Source organism: Terrapene carolina, unplaced genomic scaffold (assembly GCF_002925995.2).
Source record: "Terrapene carolina triunguis isolate 2854851 unplaced genomic scaffold, T_m_triunguis-2.0 Scaffold238, whole genome shotgun sequence".
NCBI classification, from domain to species: Eukaryota; Metazoa; Chordata; order Testudines; family Emydidae; genus Terrapene; species Terrapene triunguis.
Window position 1 is genome coordinate 13,613,831 of NW_020664589.1, and position 27,655 is coordinate 13,641,485.

The following is a 27,655-nucleotide window of genomic DNA, read 5'->3' on the forward strand; positions in this document are numbered from 1 at the left end:
ACTCAGCTGAACATCCCCATGTGAGATGGGGAGTATGACTCGCTTTTCGCAGATGGCAAAACAGGGCCGGGGAAGGTTGGGACGTGCCCCAGGACTCTCGGGTCTGTGGCATAGCTGGAAGTAGAATACTGGTCTTGTGACTCCCAGTGCTGTCCTTCAGCCACAAGGCTTCAGCTTGCAGTATCCCTGCTGCAAGAAAGAACAGGAAGGGGGAGAAGCGGGGTGCACGGAGAAATCTGTCAGTCAGGCCTTGATCCTTCATGGAGAGCCAGGCAGGTGGGAGACCTGTGAAGTCAGTGAGCCTCTGCAGGGGTGCCGGCGTCTGACTGCCTGGTTCTTAATGCAGGATGAGGTTGTGACTTTGCAGCTGATTTGCCTTCAAATCTTGGCTTCTCTTCTCTAATCTTTCCCTGCCCTGTAGTTAAAACAAATAAATTGGGGGGAAGGGGGACAGAGAGGGGGAAAGGGGCTATTCTGACTTGCTCAAAAAAAAAAAACCTGTTCTTGTTTTTAAACTGTGGCTTAACCTGATACTCATGAAAGTGCAGGATCTAACAACATGGGTTAGGGGAAGGCATATCAGGAGTAGATGCCATTCTGTCTTCCTTCATCTAGCTCTGCCAATGCCCCTTAGTCTGCTCAGATGCAACTTTCACCAGGGTAGACCAGAGGCCCATGAATAAGTTTCCTGAGAGGCGATTATTTCAACAGACCCAGTGGTGTCCATGGTGCTTCCCAGACCGATGTAAGACACAGTCCCTGTCCAAAGAGCATCACCTAGAAAGGGCAGTTTTCCCCCATCCCTTTCAGAACATGCCGAAAAGTCAATCAGATGTGCCATGCTAAAATCTGGCTTAAAGGAGAAGTTTTAGCCATCAATGAATATATGAGCACCACCAATTTTGCTGTATAAAAGAGGGGGACTTGTCCCCCTCTGTCCATGAAAAAGGTACTCCTAAATTGGCATGAAGATGCTGCTGTGTATATCAGAACATGCCAATTGTTATAATATGCCACTCAGAGTGGAATGGATCTGAGCATGTGGGGATGTGGCACTTCAATTAGATATTTTGTCTTATTCATTTTTCTGCCCTTCCATTAATCGTTGCATTCAAATCATATTTAAATAGTATAAACGTTGGGAATAGTCATTTACAATATGGTGGAATTGTACTTTCCAAGGTATCTTTCAGGAAACGTGCTCTACAAGAAAACTATTTTTGTTTTTAAATATATAGTAAATGTAAAACAAATGAATAATTCCCACCAGAAAGCAGTTGAAGTAGGTGGGTTTTGTTTTGCCCATCTGGGAATTATCTGACTGTTTGATGTTAATGTTTTTGATTAGATTGTGGCAACACCCAACAAACTTTCCAAATGCACAGGGGAATATAGCCCCTGCCCTGTATCTCTGGGGCGGGACTGGAAAAACAAGAACAAAGGCAAAAATAGGATGCTAACAAATACCTTTTATGGAACTCATTATGGAAAACCAAACTGGTTTCTAAGTACTGTTGCACCATTATACTCCTGAAAAACAACGTGATGTAACTCTGCAACTATAAGAAAGACATGAACTGACTGTATGCAAGGTATTTTTATTTAATACTGTCCAATTTTAATAAAAAAATTAAACCCCACTGACTTCTTCACTAAAGCTCTAAGTACTATCACAATTCTGAGTGAGAGAAAAATCGCAAATTCTTCACATTTGGTAAATCAAACAGGAGAGGTGGAAGAACTGGGAGGCTTAAGAAAAGAATTAGAGAAAAATAGGAAAAAGGACAGCCTCCCTCCCAATAACTGATTCATTCATGTTGGTTAAGCTCTTTGAAGATAAGTTCTTAGTAGTAATATGACTTTGAGTAAGATGATGATCATATTGGTGCAATGAACAATAAATGGGTAAGATGCCCCTTTCTGTAACATGTTGGTAGTCAGCACCTTCAGCACTACACTCCTTATTCACTTACAAGTGAAGTCAACTCCACTGATGTTCAATTAGTGTTAGCGTACAAGAGGAATGCTGAAGTGTGCCCATAGACTACAACCTACAAACTGTTGGTGGGGAAAAAAAATGTAAAAATAGTTTTTTAAATAATACAACACATTTCAAATGAGGGAAATTAGCATGTGTCTAGATAACTATATGGGTCCCATCAGTGTAGTTTCTGGGCTTTATTTACATTTTATATCTTAAATAATTATTAAAAGGATTAGGATACACTTTATTTTGTCTGCATTATTAATAGAACATCTTCACTCTATTTTTTTCTGTAAAATAATCTGTTTGTTGCATGTGGTCTATTCTTGTTTCCCCAATGCATAAAGAAAACACGCTATCACATATTTCTGATGCGTTATGTACCTGAAGCTAAGTAATCACTGATAACTGCATTACACTGTAGAAACTGTTCCTGTGTTATTGATAATTGCACTATGACAGTTCCTGTATTACTAAGACTATTATTCTGATCTCTCTTCCTAAAGGATGGATACATAATGAACTGTCATGAGATATGATTTTGTACATGGTGGAGAAAAAGACATTTAAAAACTGTCAAGGCAACAGCTGAATTAAGGCCCTGCCTAATTCCTTATTTCATATGGGATTCTCAGGTCCCATTTGCCAGTGTGCTGTCTTAAATACCATATTTTATTTATTTAAAATGTCCAGTAAGACAATATTACTATATAATATTTTAATAGCTATTTTTAACTTGATCGAGTATGTTTTAGAGTTCTATTAAAACCTAATGGCATGATGATGGAAAAAATCTGTTGTTTTACTGACGCTCTCCCATGCCATCCCTGACAGTGTATAGGCAGGAACAATTGTGCAGAGATGAAGGCAGGGATACAGTTAAAACAACTTCCAGATCAAGCTAACCACCCCGGCATGCTCCTGAAGGAGACAGGAGGATTGGCAGGTGCTCCCACAGAAATGCTAATGAGCCACACCAGCAGCAGACAGCTCATTCCCGGAAGGATGTGGGTTATAAACCAGCTGGAAGGAAGAGAGAGCTGGAGTATAAGAGACCAACGTGGTGGTTTCTTCTTTGCACTGTGGCCAAGCTGCCAGCAGCAAACCAACCTTTATACCATTTATACCTTGGGTATGGAAAACCTTGAACTATTATGGACCATTCTTGAGAGGGTTGGGAGAGGAAAAACTTCCCTACTCAGCCAGTGATTGGGTCTATTATTTTGGATTCCTTATCGTTCCTAATCCCTAAAATGGGGCTAACACTTGCCTTTGGGAAAGTGCTTTGAGAGCTTCATATAATAACCACCCCTAGCTCTGCTATAGCACTTTACAGCAGTAGCTCGTAAAGCCCTTTAAAAGGGGAGGTCAGTATTGTTAGCCCAGTTTTACAGATGGGGAAATGGGCACAGAGAGGCAATGACTTCCGCAAGGTCACTGAATAGAGCTGGTGGTGGAGCCAGGAATAGAACCCAGGTGTCCCGAGTCCCAGGCCAATGTTCTGTCCTCCAGGCAACATGACCTCAATACAGCAATTAAAAAAACCCAACAACAACCTGAACGAGAGCAGAGTGTTCCTATGAGGTGGTAGGCTGTGTGTGGTGTGGCTGCTACATTTACTAGCCAGAGTTATCCAGTGTGACAAAATGCCCAAGTCACAAATCCTCCCTGCCCATTTTTGTGAATTTAGTGTGGGTGAAAGATGCATGAGTGACAGCCCCAGCCACTGGAATCTTCTACTTATCCATAGAGCAGATGCTGGACAGACAGTGGCAGTGTAAACTTTCTATGTCATCTCCCACCGCTATGTCTCATCTCTGATCTGAAGGGATCTGATGTGCTGAGAGCATTTTAATACCCCATTGCCTGTTCAGTTCTTGGCCTCTCTAATGAGACTGCCAACAAAGGTGCCAATTAGTGCCACTAGTGGGTGAGGTCAGTTCATTCTGTCTCTGCAGCTGAATGACCTATGACAGCGATATCGAAGATAGTTGCAGTTCGGCAGAAATACCAATGTGTTGCATTGTGAATTTACCTCCATGTGTCATTGGGCTGGTACAAGTTGATTTTTTGCCCTTTGGGAGAGCCAAACTGGTTTGCGTTTAAAAAAAAGCTCCAGAAAGTAAAATTCCAAGCATTCTTCCAAAAAAGGCAAGGAAAGCAAGAGCATGGTTCTAGCTTTGCTAGCTACAATATCACTGGGAAAGGTGCCATGTTCTGATACAAAGGTAGCACATACTAGCTAATTGTCTCAGAGTACTCCTGGAAAAATGAGTTGCACAACAGTCCTCAGTGCATATTTACACCCACTCTGACAAATGATAAAGAAATCAAGGAGAGCATCATAATAGAAAAATGATTTCATATGAAAAAGCAATAAGTTAACGCTTTTCAGCAACTAAGTCTTAAACCAAATATTATAGCGCAGGACGGGGCTAGGAGCAATTGGTATGTGAATAATAACAGTTTGCTACTACTTAATGCTGCAGAACATGGGATAGTCATTAACATTCTCATGGCAAAAGCAAACACGTTTAACAACTCTCTGATATCCCTCCCATTTTAAATACAGGCTTTTCATAACTTATGTGGTTTTGAGAATGCCAGCGTTACCAGAACATCAGGCAGTGTTGAGTGCCTGACAAGCCACTTGATCATCAGATCCAGAGCTTCTGCAAGCATCAATTTTTGTTTCCATGTTAGAACACAAGTCCCCTAAGTAAGGCAGTTACAAGATACTACCATGCAGGAAGAAGTCATAGTACATTTTGCATCAGGAGTGGAAGACAGCAAGGGTAAAAATTGCAGTTGAGTACAAAGTAATGTTAGGGTTAAGTGGAGGTTCAAGTAAGTTATCTCCCATGATACAGCATAAAGTATTGGTCATGTCTGTACAACTGGACAAACTTCTTATTCTCATCATTAGAGTTTTCCATAGCTTCAGTTTTCTTCTAAGCTTCTGTAGTTTTGAGCCAAAAGTTTCCATTGGTTTGTCCACAGAGGTGCCTGGGTTTGGCTCAGATACACCTTGACAGATTATCTATAAGAAGCAAGTTTTAGAAATATGCTTTATAACTCTGGAGTGAATTTTGTGCCAGACTGACGGATCTGGGCACCCGAGCCCTCTGTTTATCAATGCAATAGATACAGCAAGTGCAGCAGCAGTTCAAGCTTCCCCTGCAAAACATGCCCCAATCCCACCCTAAAGATATCCTCTCTCTGGCCCAGGGGTTAATTCTGTTTCTACAGCACATTTGGGGCCCAATCCAATATTCACTGAAGTAAATGGAAACATTCTCATTGATTTTCTATGCAAGTTAGGTCAGGCCCTTTATCCCTAACCTAGCAACAAACGTATCAGTTATGGTGATGGCAAACATCACAAAACTATCCTGTATGAAATGGACTGAAAATACCAACTCATTTTACACAGACCCATCAAAAACTAAGTGCTTTGCAAATACATTTAATGTATCCGTTTTTGGTGCATGCTCTTGCATACAGAGTTATAGCTTGAGATAGTGACAGAGATAACCGCTGCAGTTCAGACCCACCCTTCTTGAAGACATGAAGTTGAATGCTCTCCATTCTCACCCTGAAGAGGTTTTTTTTAAAAAATGTGGAATCGTTTAAAGATGTCCAATTTATTTTTAGTTGTTCTGAAGCAATTCTATTCTCCAAACAGAGAACAGAAAGGAAATCAGGCAGACTAAAATAACTACTCTTAATCTGCTATAAATATTCAAGTATCAGAAGGGTAGCCGTGTTAGTCTGAATCTGTAAAAAGCAACAGAGGGTCCTGTGGCACCTTCTGTTAGTCTTAAAGGTGCCACAGGACCCTCTGTTGCTCTTTATAAATATTCAGTTCAACTTGTTGAATTTTAGCCAGATACATGCTAGATCTACAAAAGATCAACTTTGTCTCCCATTGCAATTGTACAAAGTATAGAAATTACCCTTAACTACTACCTCTAATATCCTGCATATACTTATTAAGGGCCTAAACCGGTAGATATTTAAATCATGCATGTAACTTTACTCATGTGAGTAGCCCAATTGACATCAATGAGACTCATCAAGTGAGTAGAATTACACACTTAAGTACTGCAGGATCAGTCCTTTAGGCTATGCTCTCATAAACTGCCTAGGCACTCAGAGCCCTACTGATTTCAACAGGGCTCCACATGAATGCAGGGATCTGTCCCTCAGATTGCATGCTCTTCAGGACAAGCAATGGTATCTTTTTACCTGCCTATGCTGCCTAAAAACTTACTGTAAAATAATAATTAATAGCATGGTAGTTTTACAGCAAGAAGCTAAAACACTATTTACCACTCCAAATTTTTGTAAAGCAGTGAGATAACATATTTTCTATCCCTGCTAGCAAAAGGCCCATCACATAACAGGGCCTAATCAATAAATCACATGTGGTTATTTTGCAGATCAAACCATGTGTTTCTATATCCATGTCCAAACTGTAATAATGTTTGCATGATCTTGTTGCAGTTTGCAGTTCCTTGTTGCTAGTTTCATTTTTTTTAATTCTCAATTCAGTGACTGTAGGAGAAACCAAACTGCAACTGCAATATAAGAATCAGCAGAAGACTCCACTTGCCAAACATCACTCCCCTCCATGGCTTTGCAATTGAAACTCATGCTCAGGTGAACAAACTGCCTTTCTGCTACGAAATCTGCAGAACAGGTCACCTAGTCACCAGTTTGAAAAACCAAAGCCACCTTTGACATTGACAGATCATGAGCTCATTGGTACATGGCAATCCAAATCAGTACAATAAGAAAAATTATTCTAGGCAAATAACCTGATGGAGAAAAATATTATAAGGAATCTGATAATTCCAATAGTTCTCTGTGTTCCATAAGAGGCAAGAGACCTTGAACCTGCAATTAGGTGCCTGATTTTACTTCAGTGGGACTAACTGTGTAGTTATGTGTTTTCAGGTTCACTAGGTAAACAAAGAGTCAAAACTCTTGGAAACCTATCCCGACATTAACAAAAGCAAAGTTATCATGACACTATAAGAATATGTGGAGATATTTGAGTATAGCAGACCTGTCAGATCAGTGGCCAAGCAAACAGTGGGCTCTCTGTGACTGGGTTAGGTTCCAGCACATGTGAGTAATCATTATAGCACTGATCCTGCAGTGGATCTACCAGAATGGATCCCTGAGCCCAGACAAAACCCCAAAGGGTGCTAACAGTACTGATTGAAGGACTGGGCCTTAGTTACAGATCACTTATTATGAAAATATAGACAGGAACAGTGGCACAAAATGATCAGTTCAACACTACTTATGAACCTATTTTAGCTTCCTGCTGGGCTTTGACACAATTATTGGCTATAATAATTTTTTAAACAAAACAATATTGGCAACACTAAATTCAAAAATCATGAGTCTGTTTCCAAAATCCATAAGGTTGGCATCAGAATCATATTTGAAAAAAAAAAAAAGAAATAAATTTTTTTTATTTGCATTCAGGTTTTTGAGCAGGTAGGAATCCAGCTTTACTCAGCAGCCACGAGGGCTACAACCATTTTTGTCCCCCGATAAGGAGCTAGGGCTTTAAGAAAAACACCAAATATTGATGGCGTGGGTGACAGGCCCTGGCTTCACCTGACCCACATACTAGGTTGGACACATTAAATTAAGTTTTGGGAACAAAAATTTCCCCAAACCAACGTCCTTCTGAATGCATCCGTCACTGCAGTGCCCATACAGCCCCAATGCGATGAGCCACTGCTTGGGGTGGGGACACCAAGATCACAGCAGAGACACCCACCCAAAGGCACCTGCTAGGGACCATGTATGTGCCTGGGAAGGACCGAGACCTGAGCCAGCTCCAGTGGCCTGGGGTAGCTGTGCTGGGCAGTCCAGCCCCCATGCTCCACCCCAACCCCTTAGCAGGATGGCACCATATAGAGCTCAGACTGGGCCTGGGCAGGTCTTTATATACAACTCCCCCACCCCTCTCATCACTAGGGGATGGTTGCTGGGGAAGACGAGGCAGCCAATGACAGGCTCTAGCCCTTGCGCCTGCGCAGTGCCCGAAAGGCGGGGCCGCTGCCCACGCGAGAGCTACAGCGCGAGCGCCGGTCCCGCTCCCTTCCCCCGAACGCGGGCGCGAGCCGGTCCCGCCCCCGCCCTTGTGAGCAGGCGGCCGGCAGCGCGCGCGCTGTCTGGGGGGCTCGAGGCTGAGAGCGAGCGCGGGCGCGCGCCAGCCAGCCAGCCCCGGGCCGACGGCGGCTCCATACGCCCGTGTGAGCGGCGCCCCGGGAGCCGGCCTTTCAGCCTCCCAGTCCCCTCAGCCCGCGCGCGGGCCCGGGCGCGGCCGGGGCATGAAGCTGCCGTAGCCCTGCGAGGTGAGTGGGGGCGGCCGGGCCTACAGGCCGCGGGGGGCCGGGCCGAGGGCTCCATGGGGAGCAGCCTCCTGGCCGCAAGGTGGGCCGAGGGGCCCCTGCCTCTCCGGCATCCTCGGGGCGCCTTCCCCATCCTCTGCCGGCGGGCGTGTGGGGCTGGCGGCGGCCTCGCCTCAGTGGGAGCGGGAGGTGCTGGTGAGACAGCTCAGCCCTGAGTCCGTGCCTGGCCAGGGGGGGAGCCCGAGGTGCTGCCCCCGGGCGGCCTGCCCCCACCCCGGCCCGGCCCGGCAGGGGTTCCCGGGGGCAGCGAGCCAGGCGGTGGGACCAGCCTCCAGCAGCGGCTCGGTACCTGCTTGTATTGTGAGGCTGCTCCCAGGCCGGGGAGGACAGGGTGTCTGCGGCAGGCGGGAGATGAAGGGTACCTTGTGAGAGGGCTGGAGACTGAGCCTCAGCTTTTCTTTCTCTGAACGGCTGTGATGAATCTGGGAGGTGTGCCTGTGCCCTGCTGATACGGGCTGGGAACAACTGCAAAGGGGGGGGGGGGGGGGTTGGTTTTTAAAGCCAACCTGAAAGGCAGGGTTTAAAAGCAGAAGGTGGGCTTACATGTCTTTCAGTCGTGGGGGAATTTTCAATTGCCGGATAGATCGAGCCAGTAAACATCTTTTGAGGGTCTAAAGGCCTGTGTTGTTCAGTCGACAGTATTGTGCCCGGTGTGATGCATTTGAATGAGCTGTTCAGGCTGCTAGTCTTCTATGTGTGTGTGTGTGTTTAAAATGTAATGGAAACCAGTGCATTGCTTTTGTTTTAGATGGTGGATGTTGATGTTTGTGCCGTTGGAGATAGCACCAGAAGAAAAATGGATGCCCTGACAGATAGTGCAGTTGAGATTGTCCCTTTGGAGCTCTATGATTCAGCCAGAGCAAAAATAGCTGCTAATCTACAATGGATCTGTGCTAAAGCCTATGGAATAGGTAAAATCGCTTTCATCGGGCAATCGTTCTTGTCTCTATTCTTGCCCTTTTCATCTCCCCTGCCATCACACAAGTAATTAAATCAGGCTTAAATCACCTTTGTTTTCATTATCACTAATGTGTCAAACCTATTCCTGTGTAATAATCCAGTATTTCATGATGCATCTAATAAGAATAAAGCAAAGAATCAGAATAAACTGGTGTATCAGGAAACCTGATAGTGAACGCTATCTATTGTCACTATGAATGACTTGTACTTCCAAAATCTTATTGTTTTTACTAAATAGGATTTTCCTAAACCGAGCTGTTTGTTACTACCTGCAAACCTTTAGCTCATGTAGGCCTCAAAGGCTTTATCCTGATTCCTTGTCTAGTCATCTTTGCAGATTGGTGCTAAGACCTTGATGCTGTTTTTTTAGCAGATTGTCGTGTTAACTTAAAATTAAAATAAAAGAAGCTATGTCATTTATGAATCTGCTTGTAATGAGTAGCAGACTATTCCCTTTTTCCAAAAATGTGAACAAATCTAATTTATGAGTTACAAATGCATTTATTTACATTCTAGAGTACAGGGGAGGAGGTAGCGTGATAAAGTAAGGGAAGATACTTCTATAAACTGTTTTGTCAGAAACCATTGAAATCCAGAGTTTTCCTATGGCAATAATAAAGATTATGTTGGAACCTTGCAATACTTTCATAGGCATCTGTATCTACTGATTTTTTCCTATTGCAGTAGACCTGCTTGTATATTGTGAATTTTTGCTTGCTACCATTTGAACATAAATAGCCATGCTGTATATAAACTTGATAGAATACTTGTCTTTATACAAAACATAACAAAAAACATGCAAAATCTTGTTTTGGAAAATTAGATAGCCCTGTTAATCTAACTCTAATTTGCCAAACTCTAATATGCTTACTGGATTAACACTAGCTTATTTTGTGACAGGGCTGAGCAAAACAATACATTCCTGCAATTAAATATTTTAAACTGTTTTCAACAAGAATATTGCTTTCTTCTAGTGTTTTCAGAACCATCAATATTTTCTGTCACTTTTGCATTTTTCTACAATTAAGAGTAGAAAAGGGATAGTGATCTTGTTACTTTAAAATGTATTTTCCTTTCTACAGAGTGTGAAGTTATTGCATTTTGTGAGAGGAGTAAAGGGTAAAATAACAATAGTATGATTATCTAAACAAAAAAATTCTGATGCAGCCTTTGGGGGTGTAGATGTGACATAAATGTTGACTACTGCTACTACTATTAATAATTGGATACTCATGAAAACTAAACAGGCATTGTCCTGCATGAATATATTTCAAGTGCTTCAGTTGTTTGTAGTGCCTCATTAAAGAGATTTTTAGTGAGTAGAAATAAAACATGCTTTGCAAGTTATAGAGGTTCATTGTTTATATTTTGGCTTTGTTTCAAAAGAAGGACCTAATCCTGCATTAGGATCCACTAGCATGGATCCTGTGGTGCAGAGGAAGGATGACTGACTGCCTCATGTTTATATTGGCATTAACCTCTGTGGGACTCCGTAGGCTCAGAGTTCTGTGCTTATGCCTTAATCCTGCATCAATTTGCTAAATTTGTAGCGTGTACTGGTTAGAGAACTAGCAGTTGTTAAATCAATTGGCCTTTTCTACGCTAAAAATTTTGCCAAAAATTCTTATTTTTATTAAAAACAATACAGCATTGCCAGTGATAGACGTGGCGGGAACACTTGTGTAGAGAAGACCCCTGTGGCTACTGGCATTTTTTTTCCACTGTCATGTAGACCTGCTTGGATCAAATGTAAATAAGAGTTAATTGTCAGCAACAGCAGGAGCATTATTTTCACTAGGACTTTCATGTTGCTACCACTGGTTGGCTTCAATGGGACTAGTTGCAGTGTGTGTAGTTAAGCATGTGCAGAAATATTTGTAGGATCTGGACCTGAGTGAATTTTAGTTAGGTTTTGCTGTGGTCTCTCACACTGTGATGAATATTAAGATCATTTTTCACAGAATTATAACTTGCATTTAAAAGAAAAACTTGGTGGTCTGAAATATAGCATGCAGAATCTTTGATCCAGGGACAAATGTGTTTTTTACAACACTTCTGTGGAAGGATTATTAAAAGTAGTAGTTTCAGGTGTTTCTCTTAACTTAATATCCTTTAAAATTGAATATTTGCAGGCTACCCATCTATAATAGATCTGTGTCTTTTGGATACTGCTATTACTCAGTGGGTTTTTGAGGGGAGGTATAGAGAGGTCAAGATAATTTCATTAGGATTTTTGTTACGCTGACCTGATTTGTAGATGCAGTATATTTTACATCATTCAGAGCAGTTTTGATCAATTTGGTGGAAGAAATAAACAGTTTCCATTTGTAGATTATAAACAGCTTTTGTATGGTCCTGAAATCACTCAATAGACTTCGTTCATTTTTTTTTTTTAAATGAGTACTTAAGGAGAAGTTTTTTTCTGACTTTTTCTGATCTTGCACATGCTTATGCAGGTACTGAATTTTATTCACATGAGTAAAGTTTAAACACATGCTTACATTTTTGCAGGATTGAAAATTTAAATTGGATTCCAATACTGATCATGTCATTTGTCGTCAGTATGCTCACACTTATCAATTTTAGTTTTTATTTTCCAATATATATTGCACAGTGTGTGTTTGAAGTGATTCTTGTCATCTAAGTTTGTGGTACTTATCAAAAATGGTACTTATAAAAGAAGAAAATAACTTTGGGGGCATGACAGATAATTTGGAGTTCAACTGCACCTTTGTGCCTCAGCATTGAAGTACACATGGATCCTAGATTACACCCTCTCATGAAAAGGGGGCCTGGAGTTTGCTTTTTACTGGTCCCCTTCAATGGAGGGGTTTGGGTGGCCATAGATCATAGCAGCCTAGGCACTACAGTAATAATACTACTACTACTAATAGGAGCCTCATTCTCCCCAACTCCATGCACCTGGAGCATTAGTGGGGAAAGGACTCTCCTTTGTGCAGAGGAAGGAGTTGACCTGTGTGGATTGTCTCTGCATTGCTGGCCCTCCTGTTTCTGACAGCACATCTCCTAGCTGCATCCCACAGTGAAATTTGAAAAAAGCAGGGGATGGGGCTGTGGACAGTAACATTTCTCTTGTTCTCTCTGCCCTCCTCACAATTTGGGGAGCACTGTCTGAAAGAAGCTTGGATGTGGGTACAATAGTTCAGTAGTTCTCTGCAGAAATTCAGAGGTCTGTGTATGAATGTCTAGATGCTTTCTGACAACAATCCTAAAGGATGCCTTATCTAGGTGTAATTCAGTGGATCAAGGATGAAGGTTGACCTGAACTGAGCATCCTTTTCATCAGCTGAAACCAAACATTAAAACTAAATGGTATTTTGTGCATCATGCCAATGATTTTATTGACATAGGTACTTTAACATTTCAGGATTAGAATATAAAATCTGTTCATGGGCCTGCCTATCTGAAGATACTTAGAAATATCCTAGACAGTACAATTTGGAAAAAGGTTTTCTTTTTTAACCTGTTGTATTTCCCCATGCTTCTAACCAGATATGGTGCACAAAACTGACTAAGTGGTTAAGCCTTTCAATGGAACTTTGTCTCCATATGGTGATACAAATAAAGTTGCTTTGAGATATATTTGCATTACTTTGCTTTTTCTTTCCTAATCATGATGCATCTTTTTCTACGTTGTCTTCAGTGACTTTCTTCTATGACTTTCTCTTTCCTTACATGATGCTTGTTCTTTCTGTTTTCTTCTTATAAAATCTATCTGTATCATACTCTATTTCTAGTTTTACTCCATTCTCTTCTACTTCTAACTCCCACATCCTTATTATTTATTTGTATTATGATGGTATCCAACGGCCTCAATGAAAATTGACTCCACTCTGCCGGTGGGTTAGAGATACACAGGAAAACATCATCCCTACCCCAAAGAGCTTAATTTTAGGGCTTGACTACACGATGGGGTAACGCGCACAACAGGGCTGTGATTTCTAAAGCACACTGATGTGCTGTGCATTAATTGGACTGTGTAGACCTTGCTGGTGCATTCTAAAGTTTACTTAGTGCACTTTAACATAATGCTGTTTGAAAAAGTACTATGTTAAAGCACACTAGGAACCTTCAGTGCACACCAGAATGGTCTACTCGGTTCAGTTAATGCATAGCACATCAGACTAGTTACTGCGCTTTAGAAAACACAAGCCTGCACTGTGCATTATCCTACCACATCGACAGTCCCTGATACGTAAATGTAAAAAGAAGTGGAGAGAGGGAAAATAACAGTGATAGTTAACCTAGGTAACAGTGTAATCCTATGTGCTTATAGTTCCAGATCACTTAAACTTTTCACGTATGTGGAGCTTAAAAATTTTCAAGACACCTACTTAACAAACAAACATTATATAAAATAAAGGGAGGCCCACTAGCCACAGGGCAATGACCTGTGGTGAAAGCCAAGCCCCAGTGCCTGCAAGATGCTGAGATTTCTACCACTGTGGTTTTGCAGTGGCTCCTACTTTGAGATTCTAAGTTTAGTGTTAGGCTGGCTAGTAGGTATCTGAGAAATAAGAAGTGCACCAACAGCCTCCTCTGGCTGCTGAAAGGAAGGACCTCTCTGGCTGTGGGCACGGATTTGTGAAAAAACAAGAGTTTTCCGGGGGGAGGGAGGGAATCCTGTTCTTTTTCCTTTTGAACTGCTATTTATTTCACTGAAGTATTTACATGAATATAATATTTGAGAGCTGTGGGTACTAAAAAAAGTGTTCAGTTTTGTCTGAATAACAGCTGTAACTGTTCAAAAATGTTAAAAGGGAGATGTTGAGAACATTAAGGTTCTTGTTATGCCTGTTCGTCTTGTTAGGAAACAATGAAAAAGTTGTCCAACTGTCTAGAAGCACAGAAGGAAAGGGGAATGAATGGGTGGAGTTGTTGGTCATTATAGGGGTGTGGTTAGAATAAACTCACTCTGGATGTTGAAGAGGGGAGTAGATGGAACTGTGAATTTTTATGGGGGCTTGGCTTATTCAAATCTAGATAGGTCTAGAAGGTGGGCAGGACATCTGACCACTTTGGTTTTCTGTATAAAGTTGGCAAGGTTATCTTATTGTTTCATGCTTCTGTGTTGAATTTACAAGGTCATGATTTCAGTCTAACTATAGTAAATGTGAAAGCCAATGATCAGTACTGCAAATGGATTATTAATGTTTAGTGATTACCAAATGTTGGTGTATGAATTTCTGAATTAGCATGGCTAAAGTTGAAATAAATGGTAGGAAAAAAATTGAATGGATTAAAGTAATGAAAACCTAATTTGCAAGTAAAATGTACACACCATCAAGAGTTAGATGGATAACAAAGAGTTTTGCTCATCTGAAAGTTCAGGAAATCTTTTTTCATATACTTCAAGATCAGTTGGACTGTTGAATGAAACTTTTCTATTGACAGTGGAAGAGCAAGAAAGTTGATGGGATTGTTCTGCAAGTGAGATCTCTTTATGCCATTGTCTTTAAAAACATAGCCGTGGTAATTTTAAGCCTCTATCTTGGGCTTATCATCATCATCATCATTCAGGAAAAGTCTGTGATGGTCTTTGGTACCTAAAATATAGCAAAGATCAATTTGTGATTATGCCTTAAAGTGACAGGCAAAACTCGAACTTGATAAGAAATTTTCAGCCTTTGTTCATGCTAGCACAAAATGAGCAATTAAAAAAAATTAGTGGAGCACTTTGCCCTTGATATGCTCTTCCAGACTAAGTTAAACTATCTGGACCACTACTAGAATAGGAAATAGGAAAAACAAAAGAAAGACCTAATAGAATCTACATTGACATTCATTGGTGGAATGAGGAATAACCCAAGAATTGCTGTATGCTTCTATATAAAAATAATACTTTGCTATTTAATGCTATCAATTCTTTATCTGACAAGAAACTTGTAGAATACGGTGTTTCACTTCCTGAAGATGTCATCACGAATGTAGAGTAGTATAATAAGGAGATCTTTGCTGTTTAACTAGAAGGATGTAAAGTTTGCAGTTGTCATAAACTTTGATGTTTGGGTGATCAACCAAAGTCACTCAGGTGCTTTTGAAGATCCCACCTTAACTTTCAAAAGCAATTGACAGAAGTTTTAAAGGAACTTGGCAGTCTAAGGGTGGTATTTTTGCAGACTCATTGCTTGATTTAAACAATAGGCCACATGCTGAAAAACATTTGCCAAACAGCAGAGTGAAATGGACCTGATCTTTGTCAGTTTTACTTTACTCTCAGGGTTCTGAATAGCAGCAGTCAAAACTGACAAAACTGGTCAGTTTTCATTTTGCTGAGTCTTGGAAAAACAATGAGCAGTAATAAAGGTATTGGAGCTCTGCGGGTTTAGTAAGACAATACTACATCACTTTACATTTGGAAAGTTATCTTCGTAACCCTCAAGATGAGAAGCTTTAAATTCTTAAATGAAAACTCAGAATCTACAAAATAAATGGAAACTTTCACATTTCTTATCAACCTGTCTGTACTGGGCTATCTTGATTATCACTTCAAAAGTTTTTTTTTTCTCTTACTTAATTGGCCTCTCAGAGTTGGTAAGACAACTCCCACCTGTTCATGCTCTCTGTATGTGTGTGTGTGTGTATATATATCTCCTCAATATATGTTCCATTCTATGCATCCGAAGAAGTGGGATGTAGCCCACGAAAGCTTATGCTCAAATAAATTTGTTAGTCTCGAAGGTGCCACAAGTACTCCTGTTCTTTTTGCGGATACAGACTAACACGGCTGCTACTCTGAAACCTTTCCTTCCTGAGTGTCTACTTGCTAAGGTTAAGTGCATTTTTTTTTTTTTTTCCAAACTCTGGCCTATAAAAATGTCATTGCCTCTGTTTAACAGATGGAGAAACAGCCAAAAGACCCTTGGTTGGGAGCACTGTAGTCTGGCGTCTTACTCAGAGGACTTGTAGGGGAAGGGTCAGATGTGGTTCCTAATTTTGGTTCTGGTACTAGTTGCTGTGACCTCAGCAAGTCAGATAACTTCTGAGCCTTTGTTTTCCTGTCTATGAAGCAGCAGTAGTATTTACATACTAAATAATGTTTTAGGGTGCTATATAGGGGCAAGTATTACTGGCAAACATGAAATGGCGCTTCTGGTTCCCAGCTCTATGCTAAATCCACTAGAGCGTTCGGCTTCAGAGGTGGCATCTTCAAGAATACCAATTTTTCAAAGTAGCTCTTTGCTGTTTTGCAAAGATTCTAAATTACAAAACATTTTTCTGAATATTTGTGAAATTACTACACATTGAAGTTTTACAATTTTAAAACATGCAAATTTCATGGAGGAAGGACGTCCACAATTAATATTTTACCCATGTTACTTCTATCTACATTTTTAGTTTGAGCACCAAATGCCATAAAAAATAACTTTTTTATTACATTTTGACAGTAAAATTGGATCTAGGTCCAGTCCACATCACTCTTGCGACTGTGATAGCAACATCTGTGTACAAGGTTTCTAGCCTGGTTTCCCTGACTGATGTGGGTAGGGTTTTTTCCCTCCCAAATAACATTATTATAGATGACTTAGAGAAGTCTATAATACGGTTCTATAATACAATTATAAGGACAAAAATCTCTTCTAATTGGTCAGGGAAACGTTCAGGAATGACTTCAGACCATAATGTGGACAAGGCCTTAATTGCCGAGCAGGAGTGATTAATGCTTTGTTGCATTTTAGTGTAGCTTTAAGTATACACATGCAGGGCTTACTTAAATGATTGTGTAGACTTACTAATCAGTTAAAATTTGATATAAAATTAGTTTTGCTTGGATTTTGGTTCTCTGTCATGCCAGTTTTTCATGGTATCACACCTCAAACAGCATTATACTACGACCTGCTTTTGTAGTTTAGATGACAAGTCAGATGTTTCAAACTGCTGCATTATTCCTTAACCATGGTGTGTGTGTACATGTGTGTGAGTGAGAGAGGGGGTAAGGAAATTGTATCTTGGGAGTGGAGCGGGGGGTGTGTGTGTGGGGGGGAGAGAGAATCTGGAAAATGTATAGCTGGCTGCTGTTAAATTTGAAGTTATTTTAAAAGTTACTTAAGTAACTTTTTTAAGTGATCTGTTGTATACCAAGTGATTGATTTACACTTAAGACTGCTCACTTTTGAAAAAAACAGAATTCATTAGCGTGTTAGAATAAAAACTTTCTCATCAGGAATAATACAAATTTACTTTTGAGTATTTCTTCTCTGAAAATAGCTCACCTATCTTTCTGCTATACTCACTGGAACAAGAGCACCTAAGATTCTATGCTGCTGAGACTTGAATGCTAAAATAGATTATTACCTCATTATAACTCCTACTGGCATATCAGATTAATTGAGAGATATCAATAATCTTCTCTCCATAGTGGGTTGTCTAGCAGCTTGTCCATGTAGTTATGCAGACAGGTATCCCCTTGTGAGATTTGCATAAAATCAACGTATGAGGGAGATCCATCCACCTCTTACTTTTTAATGTAGCACATTGGATTTTTAGACAAAATAGTATTCACAGAACATGATGAATAAGTGACTCGCCCCCTTCCCCATCTGATTTTTCAGATTGCACACTATAGTTCTGCATATTTCTGTAAACAAACATTGTTTTTTGAGCACCTAAATTTGACTAAAACTAGCAATTGGGAGACTATGAAATCCTCTGCCATTGTATTATTAGGAACAATTGATCAAAAAGTTTGATATAAAAAACAAGTTATTTGTGCAAAATTTTATATGTAGCATTGCTTGTTACTTGAAAACTGGCAACTTTGGGGATTAATATGGTAGTATAGATTTTTTTTTTTTTTTAAATATACTAAGTGTTTGGGACTTCTTTGTTTTACAAGGGTATACATTAGTTATTAAACTAATGAGTTCAAATTAGGATTTTTATACTGTATCTTAGATGTAATTAACATTTTTAGAGTTAACTCTTTTGTATTTATTTTCAGAGAAGTCTAAGGCTTTGTCTACACTACCATTTATGCCGGCAAAATTTGTTTCTTGGGTGTGGGGGAAAAAACACACCTCTGAGTAACATAAGTTTGCCAGCATAAGTGCTAGTGTGCACAGTGCTATGTTCTCCCACCGACATAGCTGACACAGCTTGTTGGGGTGGTTTTATTACGTTGATGGGAAAGCAGCTTTTAGTGGCGCAGCTGCATTGGTACAGCTGTGCTGCTGTAAGCTCGCTTGTGTAGATACAGCCTAAATGCATTCACAGTTTAAAAAATGCTAATATGTGTAAAAGGACACTTAGAAAAGGTGAACTGGACTGTTTGGTTACCTAACTTATACTTGATTATTGTGTGTTGTTAAAAAGCTGCTTATGAGCACTGGAACACACTTTTTATTAAAAACAAAAAAAAAAGCATTGATTTTTTTTTAATGGGGAGGCAGAGTAAATATATATATGGTATTTCAAAGTTTGTCACTATATGAGGGGTTGTGATGGGAAAAGGTATCTTAAAATTTTAGAATGTTTTGTGTGTCATTTAAGACTGTACCAGTGGGCTAATTCAATTGATCTAATTCTGTTAGCGTATTCCCCACATTAGGGAGGTGTAAGAATTTTTGAATCAATAAATATTGTGTGTGGGCGGGGAAAAGGGGACAGGAGCTGTGTGTGGTGTTGTATTTGGATGGCTGTGTGCTACATATAGAGATAATTGGCAGTTAGAGATGTGAGACTTTGACTTGTTAGGTGATCTAGCCTTCTCCTTTAAAATGGGTTTTGAACCTTAGAAGTGATGTTTGCTGAGGAAGACAGTCTCTTAGACCAAGGAATAAACCAAATGTGTAATAGTGTATGTTGCTAGGAAAGCTTTTATTGCCACATGTTTGAGATTAATACTTTACATGTTGCAAAGCCACAAGGGTATTATTAGAGTCGTCTGAAACTCGTGATAGTAAACATTATACCATTCATTCTGCATCACATTTTGTCCCACTTAGGTTTTTTTAGTTTCCAAATTTTCTGCTTCATTAATCAAGCTAGTAACTAAGGTTCCAGTATTCTTCCTGTGGGTTTATTTTAATGATATCCACAAGAACAGTATAAAGTAAATCTGTATTATAAATACAAAAGCTTACATTGTTACAATTCTTAGTCATTGACTCTAGCTATGAGAGTTGCCAAACAAATTCTGTAAAATTGGTTTAAATTTATAAAGTATCTTGAGAGATTTGGTTCCAAATTTGTTATTACTAAAATCAGTGGTTAAAAATCCTGTTGAGTTGAATGGGTGTAATATCAAGTCCATCAGGAGTTAATGTTGCCTATCATGTTTATATGTTGTATATTTCTATTTGTAATTTGTTAAAACTGTGATAGGCCTTAGCATTTAGGCATTAAATTGATTAAACTTCCTTGCATTTTTTTCTGAAGGAATATTCTTACTTCTAACTCTGATATATATGGTACAAAAAATCCTAGAAAACTAGACTGGACAAACATTGCTATGGAATTAATCTGTAACATTAAAGAACAGCAGTAAACATCAAATGATTTTTGGTACTGATGTGCAGATTGAAATTATTTCTAGCTTTGACCTTCATGTTAATTGTTCAGAACAGCAGACGGTGATGTTTTTGGATGGGTTGTGGACTGCGTACTATACTGCCCATCATAAACTGGGGCAAATTAATTCTTCGAATTACCTTTAAAATATTTTCTTAAAACTCAAACCAAAAATCTTAGGATAGCATTATAGAAAGCTAGGTAAACAGTGCTGCTGTACCTTACATTGCTAAATATGCAGTCGCTTTATTCAGATGGGGACCTGAAGGGATATCATCAAATTGAAAACTACTCCGTTTCAAAAGTGAAGTGAAAAGTAGTTTCATGTACTACACTTATTCTGGGCCCTTCTGCCAATTTTTGTGGTTGTACAGTCACATTTTCATGTCTTTGAAATGTTTTTCTCTTCTATTGCCCTGTCAAAACCCACCAAAATTGTGAACTATATAGGGAAATCAGTGAAAAGAACTATACATAAAGTGCTTTCAAATGCACAAAGAAAAAACAAGCAGAATTTTCTGTAATCTTTTATAGTAATCTTAGATGTTACTTGTAATGATAGCAGGTACAGGGCCCAGTACAGTTGGCACCCCAATCTGGGTGAGGCCTCTAGGTGTTGTTGAAATATAAATATTAAATAACGTTAAAACGTTTTTTAGACAGAAGGGTTTTTTAAAGAAAATTACCTTTTAAAAAGAAACACACCCATTGTTTCCATCCACAAATCATTGCAGTAAACAGTTCTTCTATCTATTAGAATGCTAGAGAAAGCATTTGTGTTTAAGCAGAAACATCTGAATTAATTAGACTACCGCAGTTTCTGATCTTTCGTCCTTCCCCTGGAACTGCAGCTCTGGGTTTTTCCTGAAGCTAGTAATCATTTTTAATTTGAGTTATGGCTCAACCATATTATAACACTAGCCTGATTAGTGTAGACAGAGCTGAAATAATTTTAACTAGATTTTAAGTCTTGAATCTGGCAGAGTTTAAAAACTCTTCCTACTATAAATCTGTAAATTAAAGGATGGATGCTAAAAGGAAGCTGTCAAGAAGATTGAAACAAAAACTTAATGTTAGTACTGGCACGTTAGTTGTCCTAGGTGAGGAAATGCATTCTGAGCTATTGGAAAAAACAAACAAACTTGACTTGCAGTTACAGAGTTTTAGGAATGTAACTGAATAAGAAGTTGTTAAATCTGGTCACTTTTAATATAAGAATTATTTAGCTTTTGACTTCATTTTTCAGAGGGTCTTTAAGAACTATGTGATATGAAAAGCTAATAGAAATTTAATATTTTCCACTTTTTTAATGGGGCAGTTATTAAACCACTTGCAAATGCATTACTGCAGAGATTCAGGGTTCCAGGTGGTTGTAAGGATTTTAAACACTGTCATGTAACCCTGCCTAGACACAGTGTTAAAAATATAGCTGATCACTGGTGCTTTGTCTACTAGGGTGACCAGATGAGGGAAACAAAATATCAGGACACATTTGGGGGGAGGGAGGGGAGTGCAAAAAAAAAAAAGCGGAGTCAGTCCCGCCGTCGGAGCAAAAAAAAAAAATCCGCTGCCGGCGGATATCGGGACAAATTGTGTCCCGACCAAAGATCGGTCGGGACGTGGGACAAACCCTGAAATATCGGGACAGTCCCGATATTATCGGGACGTCTGGTCACCCTAGTCTATACTAGCACTGCTACTGTGGAGCTGCACTGATAGTAGCAAATGTAGGAATTTTAAGGGAAAAAATCCTACTGTAGACAAGGCTGAAGTCTTCTGCATTCATAATTTAAAATGTATGTAAATTACTGTGCTCGGGGTCCGGTGTTTAAGTTTAAAACATTAAGATGTCAGATGTGAAAACTGTGTTGCTTCATGCTGAAGGCAATGAGGTGAATATTGGAAATCCCAGTTAAATAGCTTTTCCTTCATATATTTGCACTTAAATAAAAAGGGCTTCAAGAGTAGTATTGTTTTAGCTTCCGTGCCTTCATTATGTTGAAAAAAAGTTGTTGTGTTTTTTTTAAGTACCAAAACTAAGATTAATCAATTTTGTAAACAAATCTCAGTTGATTTATATATTTTTTTATCAGATTCTGGGCTTTCTTGGTAACTGGTGCTATTTAAGCTTTATGTATGTTTCCCGTCACATAAGCCTTAATCCTGGGGTAAACATTTTTTGAGCCTCCTTTTTCATGTGGTTGTGTTCATCCAACCCCTCTTAATAATTGAGCACTAAATAATTTAAAATACAGTGGAAACATCTTTACTACGAGCAGATGCTTGTGGATGCTGTTTGAATTAACCTACAGTTTTGTTTTGAAACAGTGTATTTTGTACATCTGCGATAAACTGCATCTATAGCCTGGATGCTCTGAATAAATGGTTAACAATATTACTCTTAATTTTAATTGTAAATCTGTCATGCACTACCCACCACGTACATAGCCCTTGATTCAGAAGAACCTTCCTGTTCAGGGAAGCACTTAAACGTGTTTAAGTCTAAATTAAATCAGTGGGACTTAAATATGTGCTTAGGTGCTTTCCTGAATTGAGGCCCTTGTGATTTAAGAGAGAGAAGTAAAAGTCCATTGGTTTTTAATGTAACAGTATAGTGTATAGAAGGAGGGAATGATGTATGTTGCTGCTTTAATCAAGCGCATGCTGTTAAATATAATTGAAAACAATTTGGTATATAAAACTACAGACTTCATTTTATTTCTCATTCAGTATTTTTCTTTTTGGTTGCAAAATGAACCACCCAGTTTGTTTTTAATGTATATGTGTTTTCTCTCTTTCTCATGTTAGTTTTGAATTCAGGTGCAAAGTTTTCACTTTTGCTTACAACTGAATCCACTTGTTTGAGACTCTTCCTCTTTGTTTCAGATAATATCCCAGAAGAGCTGAAGGACCCATTTTACGTAGACCAGTATGAGCAAGAACATATTAAACCACCTGTCATCAAGCTGTTGCTGTCCAGTGAGCTATACTGTCGTGTCTGTAGCCTCATTCTAAAAGGGGATCAGGTGGCTGCTCTGCAGGGACACCAGTCAGTGATTCAGGCTCTGTCTCGGAAAGGGATTTACGTCATGGAGAGTGATGATACCCCTGTCTCTGAATCTGATCTCGCCTGTGCACCAATCAAAATGGTTAGCTTAAAGTTCAGAGATGGATTTAATCATTAAATCTCACCCTTGACTTTGGGGATAGATAATGGAGTAAAGAGCTTTTCACCTCTAGGTCGCTAGTCTCAGCACTTTTTCATGCAAATATATTGTAAATACAGTTAGAATATATAAAGGTGTTTATTTCTTGATGTATGTTTGACTGCAAATACTTTTGGTTTGCTCCTTAGAGTTCTCATATGGCAATGATTGATGCTCTAATGATGGCATACACTGTAGAAATGATCAGCATTGAAAAGGTGGTTGCTAGTGTCAAACGTTTTTCTACGTTCAGTGCCTCAAAAGAACTACCCTATGATCTGGAAGATGCAATGGTTTTCTGGATTAATAAGGTAAAACGGATATTTAGAAAAGATTGCTTACTTCTAGAAAATTGTAACTTCTAAAACTGATTGTTAAAAAGGGCTTGATCAGTGCTTTCTTCATGTTTTGTTGGGCTTCCATTGCCTCATGCCCTCTTCTGATATGGAAGAAAACTATTTATTGTGAATTACGTTAGAATGTCTTGGCTCTGCACAGTGGCAGTGAGCCAACCACCTGTATTCCTGGAGTTATACCAATAGTAATTGCTTCCTTTTTGTGCACCTGCAGCTTTTTTAGACTCCTTCCTTCTTGGCTTCCTCATCCCCCTCCAAATGCAAATCAATGTTTGCAAGGAGGAAAAGGAGAAGACTAGTAGGGGAAATACATTTCCTTTTTTTCTTAATGGCACAATGGTAGATTTTGTTATCTTTTCAATATAAATCAAATTAGAAGATACTGCAGTTGGTCTGTTTCCACCTAAGCTACTTGACTTTCAGGCACACTGTAGGAAAAAATATTTTTTAAAAAACATTTGTGTTTTAAAATTGTAAATGGAGGTTGAACCAATATTTATTATCAGGTTAGAATCTGCCAAATAGGAGTTGGAAATAAAATTGATTGTAGCTACTAACATGCCAGATGATTTTTAGTAGTGGAAACTGTTGCTATTAAAAATACTGCTAATTAAAGATGCAATTTTAAAAAGTGTTAGGAGAGAGGGGTTTGGAAGAGATGGCCTATGTTGGTTTAATTTTTAAACCTGGAAGTAGTATATGCAATGTAAAAATAAAAATTACTTTTCTAAGGGGAGTCAAGTAACTTTGTGATATCATTTGTTTGGTACATGAGGAAAGCATATTGTTTCATGTTCACTAGCCAGATAGATTTGATTTTGAATATATTCTACTTTAACCACATATGAAACTTTTCAGAGGCTATCCGTTTAGAGTTTATACATGAAACCCTTGAGCAGCAGTATTACTGTTTCCTTTACATTCCACACTTCTTCCTCCCACAGATTTTAGTGTAGTACTATAAATTTTGTATTGGATAGAAAGTTAATCGTAAATCTGTCTAGGAATTTTTTTTTTATAAAAACAAATTTTCAAGAAATCAGGAAGCTGGTCTACATAATAACTTCTCAGATTTTTTTATTTGCACAAAACTTTTATTGAAAAGTAACTTCTCGGGTTATTAATCCACAAATTGTTCTAATAACTTTTGCATTCTGTCAGAATTGTGCTCTGTTGCCAATGGGTAAGAAGTTCAGCTATACAGAGGAGTGGGAAGAGACCATTATTTAAGAGATTTGGGAACTATTCATTGAACTAACTGGTCCCTGCTTTTGTTCTTCAACAGCTTGTCTGTCTGTCTGTGGCTGCACTGAAACTATTTAAAGAAAGTCAGTTTCTACAGTGTCAATTTTATAGTACAGGCAACCCCAACACAACTAGAGGAGAATAGACTCCTTTATTGTGTAACAGTGGTATACACAATGAAAGCTGAAAGTTAATTGAATTATTGTAGTTTATATTGTAGAAACATGCCTGCCTCTTGCAGGAGAACTAAGAATGTAAATTTACGCTTGCAGCACTTTCACTTCTAAGTATTTATTTTAAATACATTTTGGACATTTTTTGGAAGAAATTACTGTGTTATGGCTATATTACTAATTAAGCAATTGTATTTGCAAAGCGGTACCTTATGTTGCTTCAGGCTTACCAGTATCAGTGGAATGTCAGTTGAATGTAGAAGCAGAGTTAAAAAAAAAAAATCATGAGTATTATGAGTCATATTTCTACAATGGTGGGAAATAAAGATTGATCATTATGTTAAGTGATGACTTCTGGAAATTGGTATGCCATTGCATTTTTATTATCTTTTCCCTACTATTTTAGGTGAACCTTAAAATGAGAGAGATAACAGAGAAAGAGGTCAAATTAAAACAGCAATTACTAGAAAGCCCAGGTCACCAAAAGGTAAAATATATTTAATTTTCTTAGTAGCTGAATTATGAACATTGTCAGTTAAAACTGAAATCATGCTGTGGAATCAGATATAAATGAGTTTCAGTACTTTTTTTAATAAAATTGATATGAGGCATCCTCCCCAGTGAAATTCATTTGAGATTTTGTGTATACAATTTGTTTTCTGTTTATCTGCAATGCCCTTACTTCCCTTTAATCCCGTTAGTGCCTTTTGACTTACCTTTTTAAGTTTTGGTTAGTATTGAAATAGCTTGTTCAACCTTTGAATGCTATGTTTTTGGTAAATACAGTTCAATTTCAATACCACAAAACATACAGCATATGTTTTGAAGTCCTTTCAGGCACAGATTCTTTGTGTATAAAAAGACTATAGCAAGGAAATTCATGAGGTTAATCTAACTCTAATAAGTATGTTCTAAGCATTTGAATGGTATATCTCTGTGTGTGCAATTTTTACCCTATTCCCCCTTAACTTATGTTACAATGCACTATTGTTGCAAAGATATAGTACACTTTCATTACTGGAGAATGTAAAATGGATTTTCCTCAAATATAAATAAATATAATACTGATACATTGAGATTATGTCTTAATGAAGCCTAAAAAATAGCTTTCTTATGCTTATCCCTCAAATTGGCACTGTTGAGTGATTGTAATATGCATAAATGAGGCAAAGATGTTTTACTTTCCATATTGAGGAAGAGTTACTGTTTTTTCAGATCCTTTGACACAGAATAATATGCTTCAATTTTAAAGGTTTATGTGCTGTTTTTAATTTACAAGTGGTCTTGAGGATCCTGCTAACAATTTGGCTACCAGTTGAACATCTTGGATTTCACTGTAATACTTTAAAACTGACCTTTTGGACTAAAATCCCTCTAAAATATGAAAGTGTTTGTTGCTTAAGTGCATTTAAGTATTACTGTGTATAACTTGCTCTGCTGATGTTCCTCTCCTATTCCTACATTCCTTTCCTTGCTTCCTGAGCAGTCTCCTTCCAAATGGTATTGGAAATTAGTACCTGTAAGTGAACTACTTTTACACCAGTTGTCTTCCACAAAACCATTGCTTTTAAACTTTTTCAAAGTACTTGCTTCCATTAAAATGCTCATTAGACAAAAAAGTTAAACCTTTCTAGTTAAGGTTTTTGGACATAAAGTTTAGTTTCCATAACATGATTTTACATATTGTACATACAGCATAATCATCACTATGCAGTATTTTAGAACTTCAGACTTGTGTTAGAAATACAATAGTGAGGGATGGGGTGAAATAAGATTACAGTAAGAGAAAATTAGAAGTGGCAGGAATTGTGCTTTTTGCTCAAGGTAGACCATTATTTATTACAGCACTAAGGTGATATAAAAACTGGTCAGTTTAAATTTAATAGGTACTTTAGTTTTGTAGTAATTCATTAGATGCATTTCTTGCACTCCCTTTTATATAACGCTTTGCAGCTACAACTTTGCTAAAAAAATTCAAACTATTTATTAACTTTGTTTATTTAACAATAACACCCTTAGACTCCTAACCCAGTTAATAGAAGGCTTGAGCCTTCCCTTGCCGGTGTCTACTCCGTTGGTAACCCAGCAAATGTCAGACACCATTGTCCAGTGAGGTGAGTTAGAAGACATGATGGTAAAACACTTGAACACTAAGTTACTGCAGCTGGTGGAAGTGCATCCTTGGTGATTTAATGAAAGTAGAGGCAACATACTAGGGAGAAACATAATTAACATATTTTTAGGCCTGATCCAGGGAAACTTTCCTTCCACCTGTTGGCAGAAGTGCCTACATGAAAAATGAGTTTTTTTTAATGGAATTGAACTTATATTGTACAAACATACTTGCTTTTGGCTGGGGTAGCAAGCTATATGAATAGGCCCCTACCAAATTCACGGCCATGAAAAACGCATCACAGACTGTGAAATCTGGTCTTCCTCCGTGAAATCTGGTGTTTTTGTGTGCTCTTACCCTATACTACACAGATTTTACAGGGGAAACCAGCGTTTCTCAAATTGGGGATCCTGACCCAAAAGGGAGTTGCAGGGGGTCACAAGGTTATTTTACGGGGGTCATAGTATTGCCACCCTGACTTCTGCACTGCCTTCAGATCTGGGTGGTCAGAGAGCAGTGGCTGTTGGCTGGGCACCCAGCTCTGAAGGCAGTACCCTGCCAGCAGCAGCATAGAAGTAAGGGTGGCAATACCATACCATGTCATCCTTCCTTCTGCGCTGCTGCCTTCAGAGCTGGGTGGCTGGAGAGTAG

The 27,655-nt window shown here is 38.8% G+C and overlaps 1 protein-coding gene across 3 annotated transcripts in view; it reads left to right on the top strand.

The window, feature by feature from the left end:
• The first annotated feature begins 8,214 nt into the window (after positions 1-8,214).
• CAMSAP1 (calmodulin regulated spectrin associated protein 1) overlaps positions 8,215-27,655 on the top strand; it is a 45,308-nt gene continuing 25,867 nt past the window's right edge. For 2 of the 3 annotated variants that reach the window (XM_024206641.3, XM_024206642.3), the window contains exons 1-5: positions 8,285-8,364; positions 9,170-9,332; positions 22,798-23,060; positions 23,267-23,428; positions 25,298-25,378. In XM_024206641.3, coding sequence (XP_024062409.2) covers positions 9,170-9,332; positions 22,798-23,060; positions 23,267-23,428; positions 25,298-25,378 — 669 coding nt within the window. In that variant the 5' untranslated portion in view covers positions 8,285-8,364. Of the gene's footprint in view, positions 8,365-9,169; positions 9,333-22,797; positions 23,061-23,266; positions 23,429-25,297; positions 25,379-27,655 lie in introns of all 3 variants that reach the window. The other variant, XM_024206643.3, reaches the window with a different exon arrangement.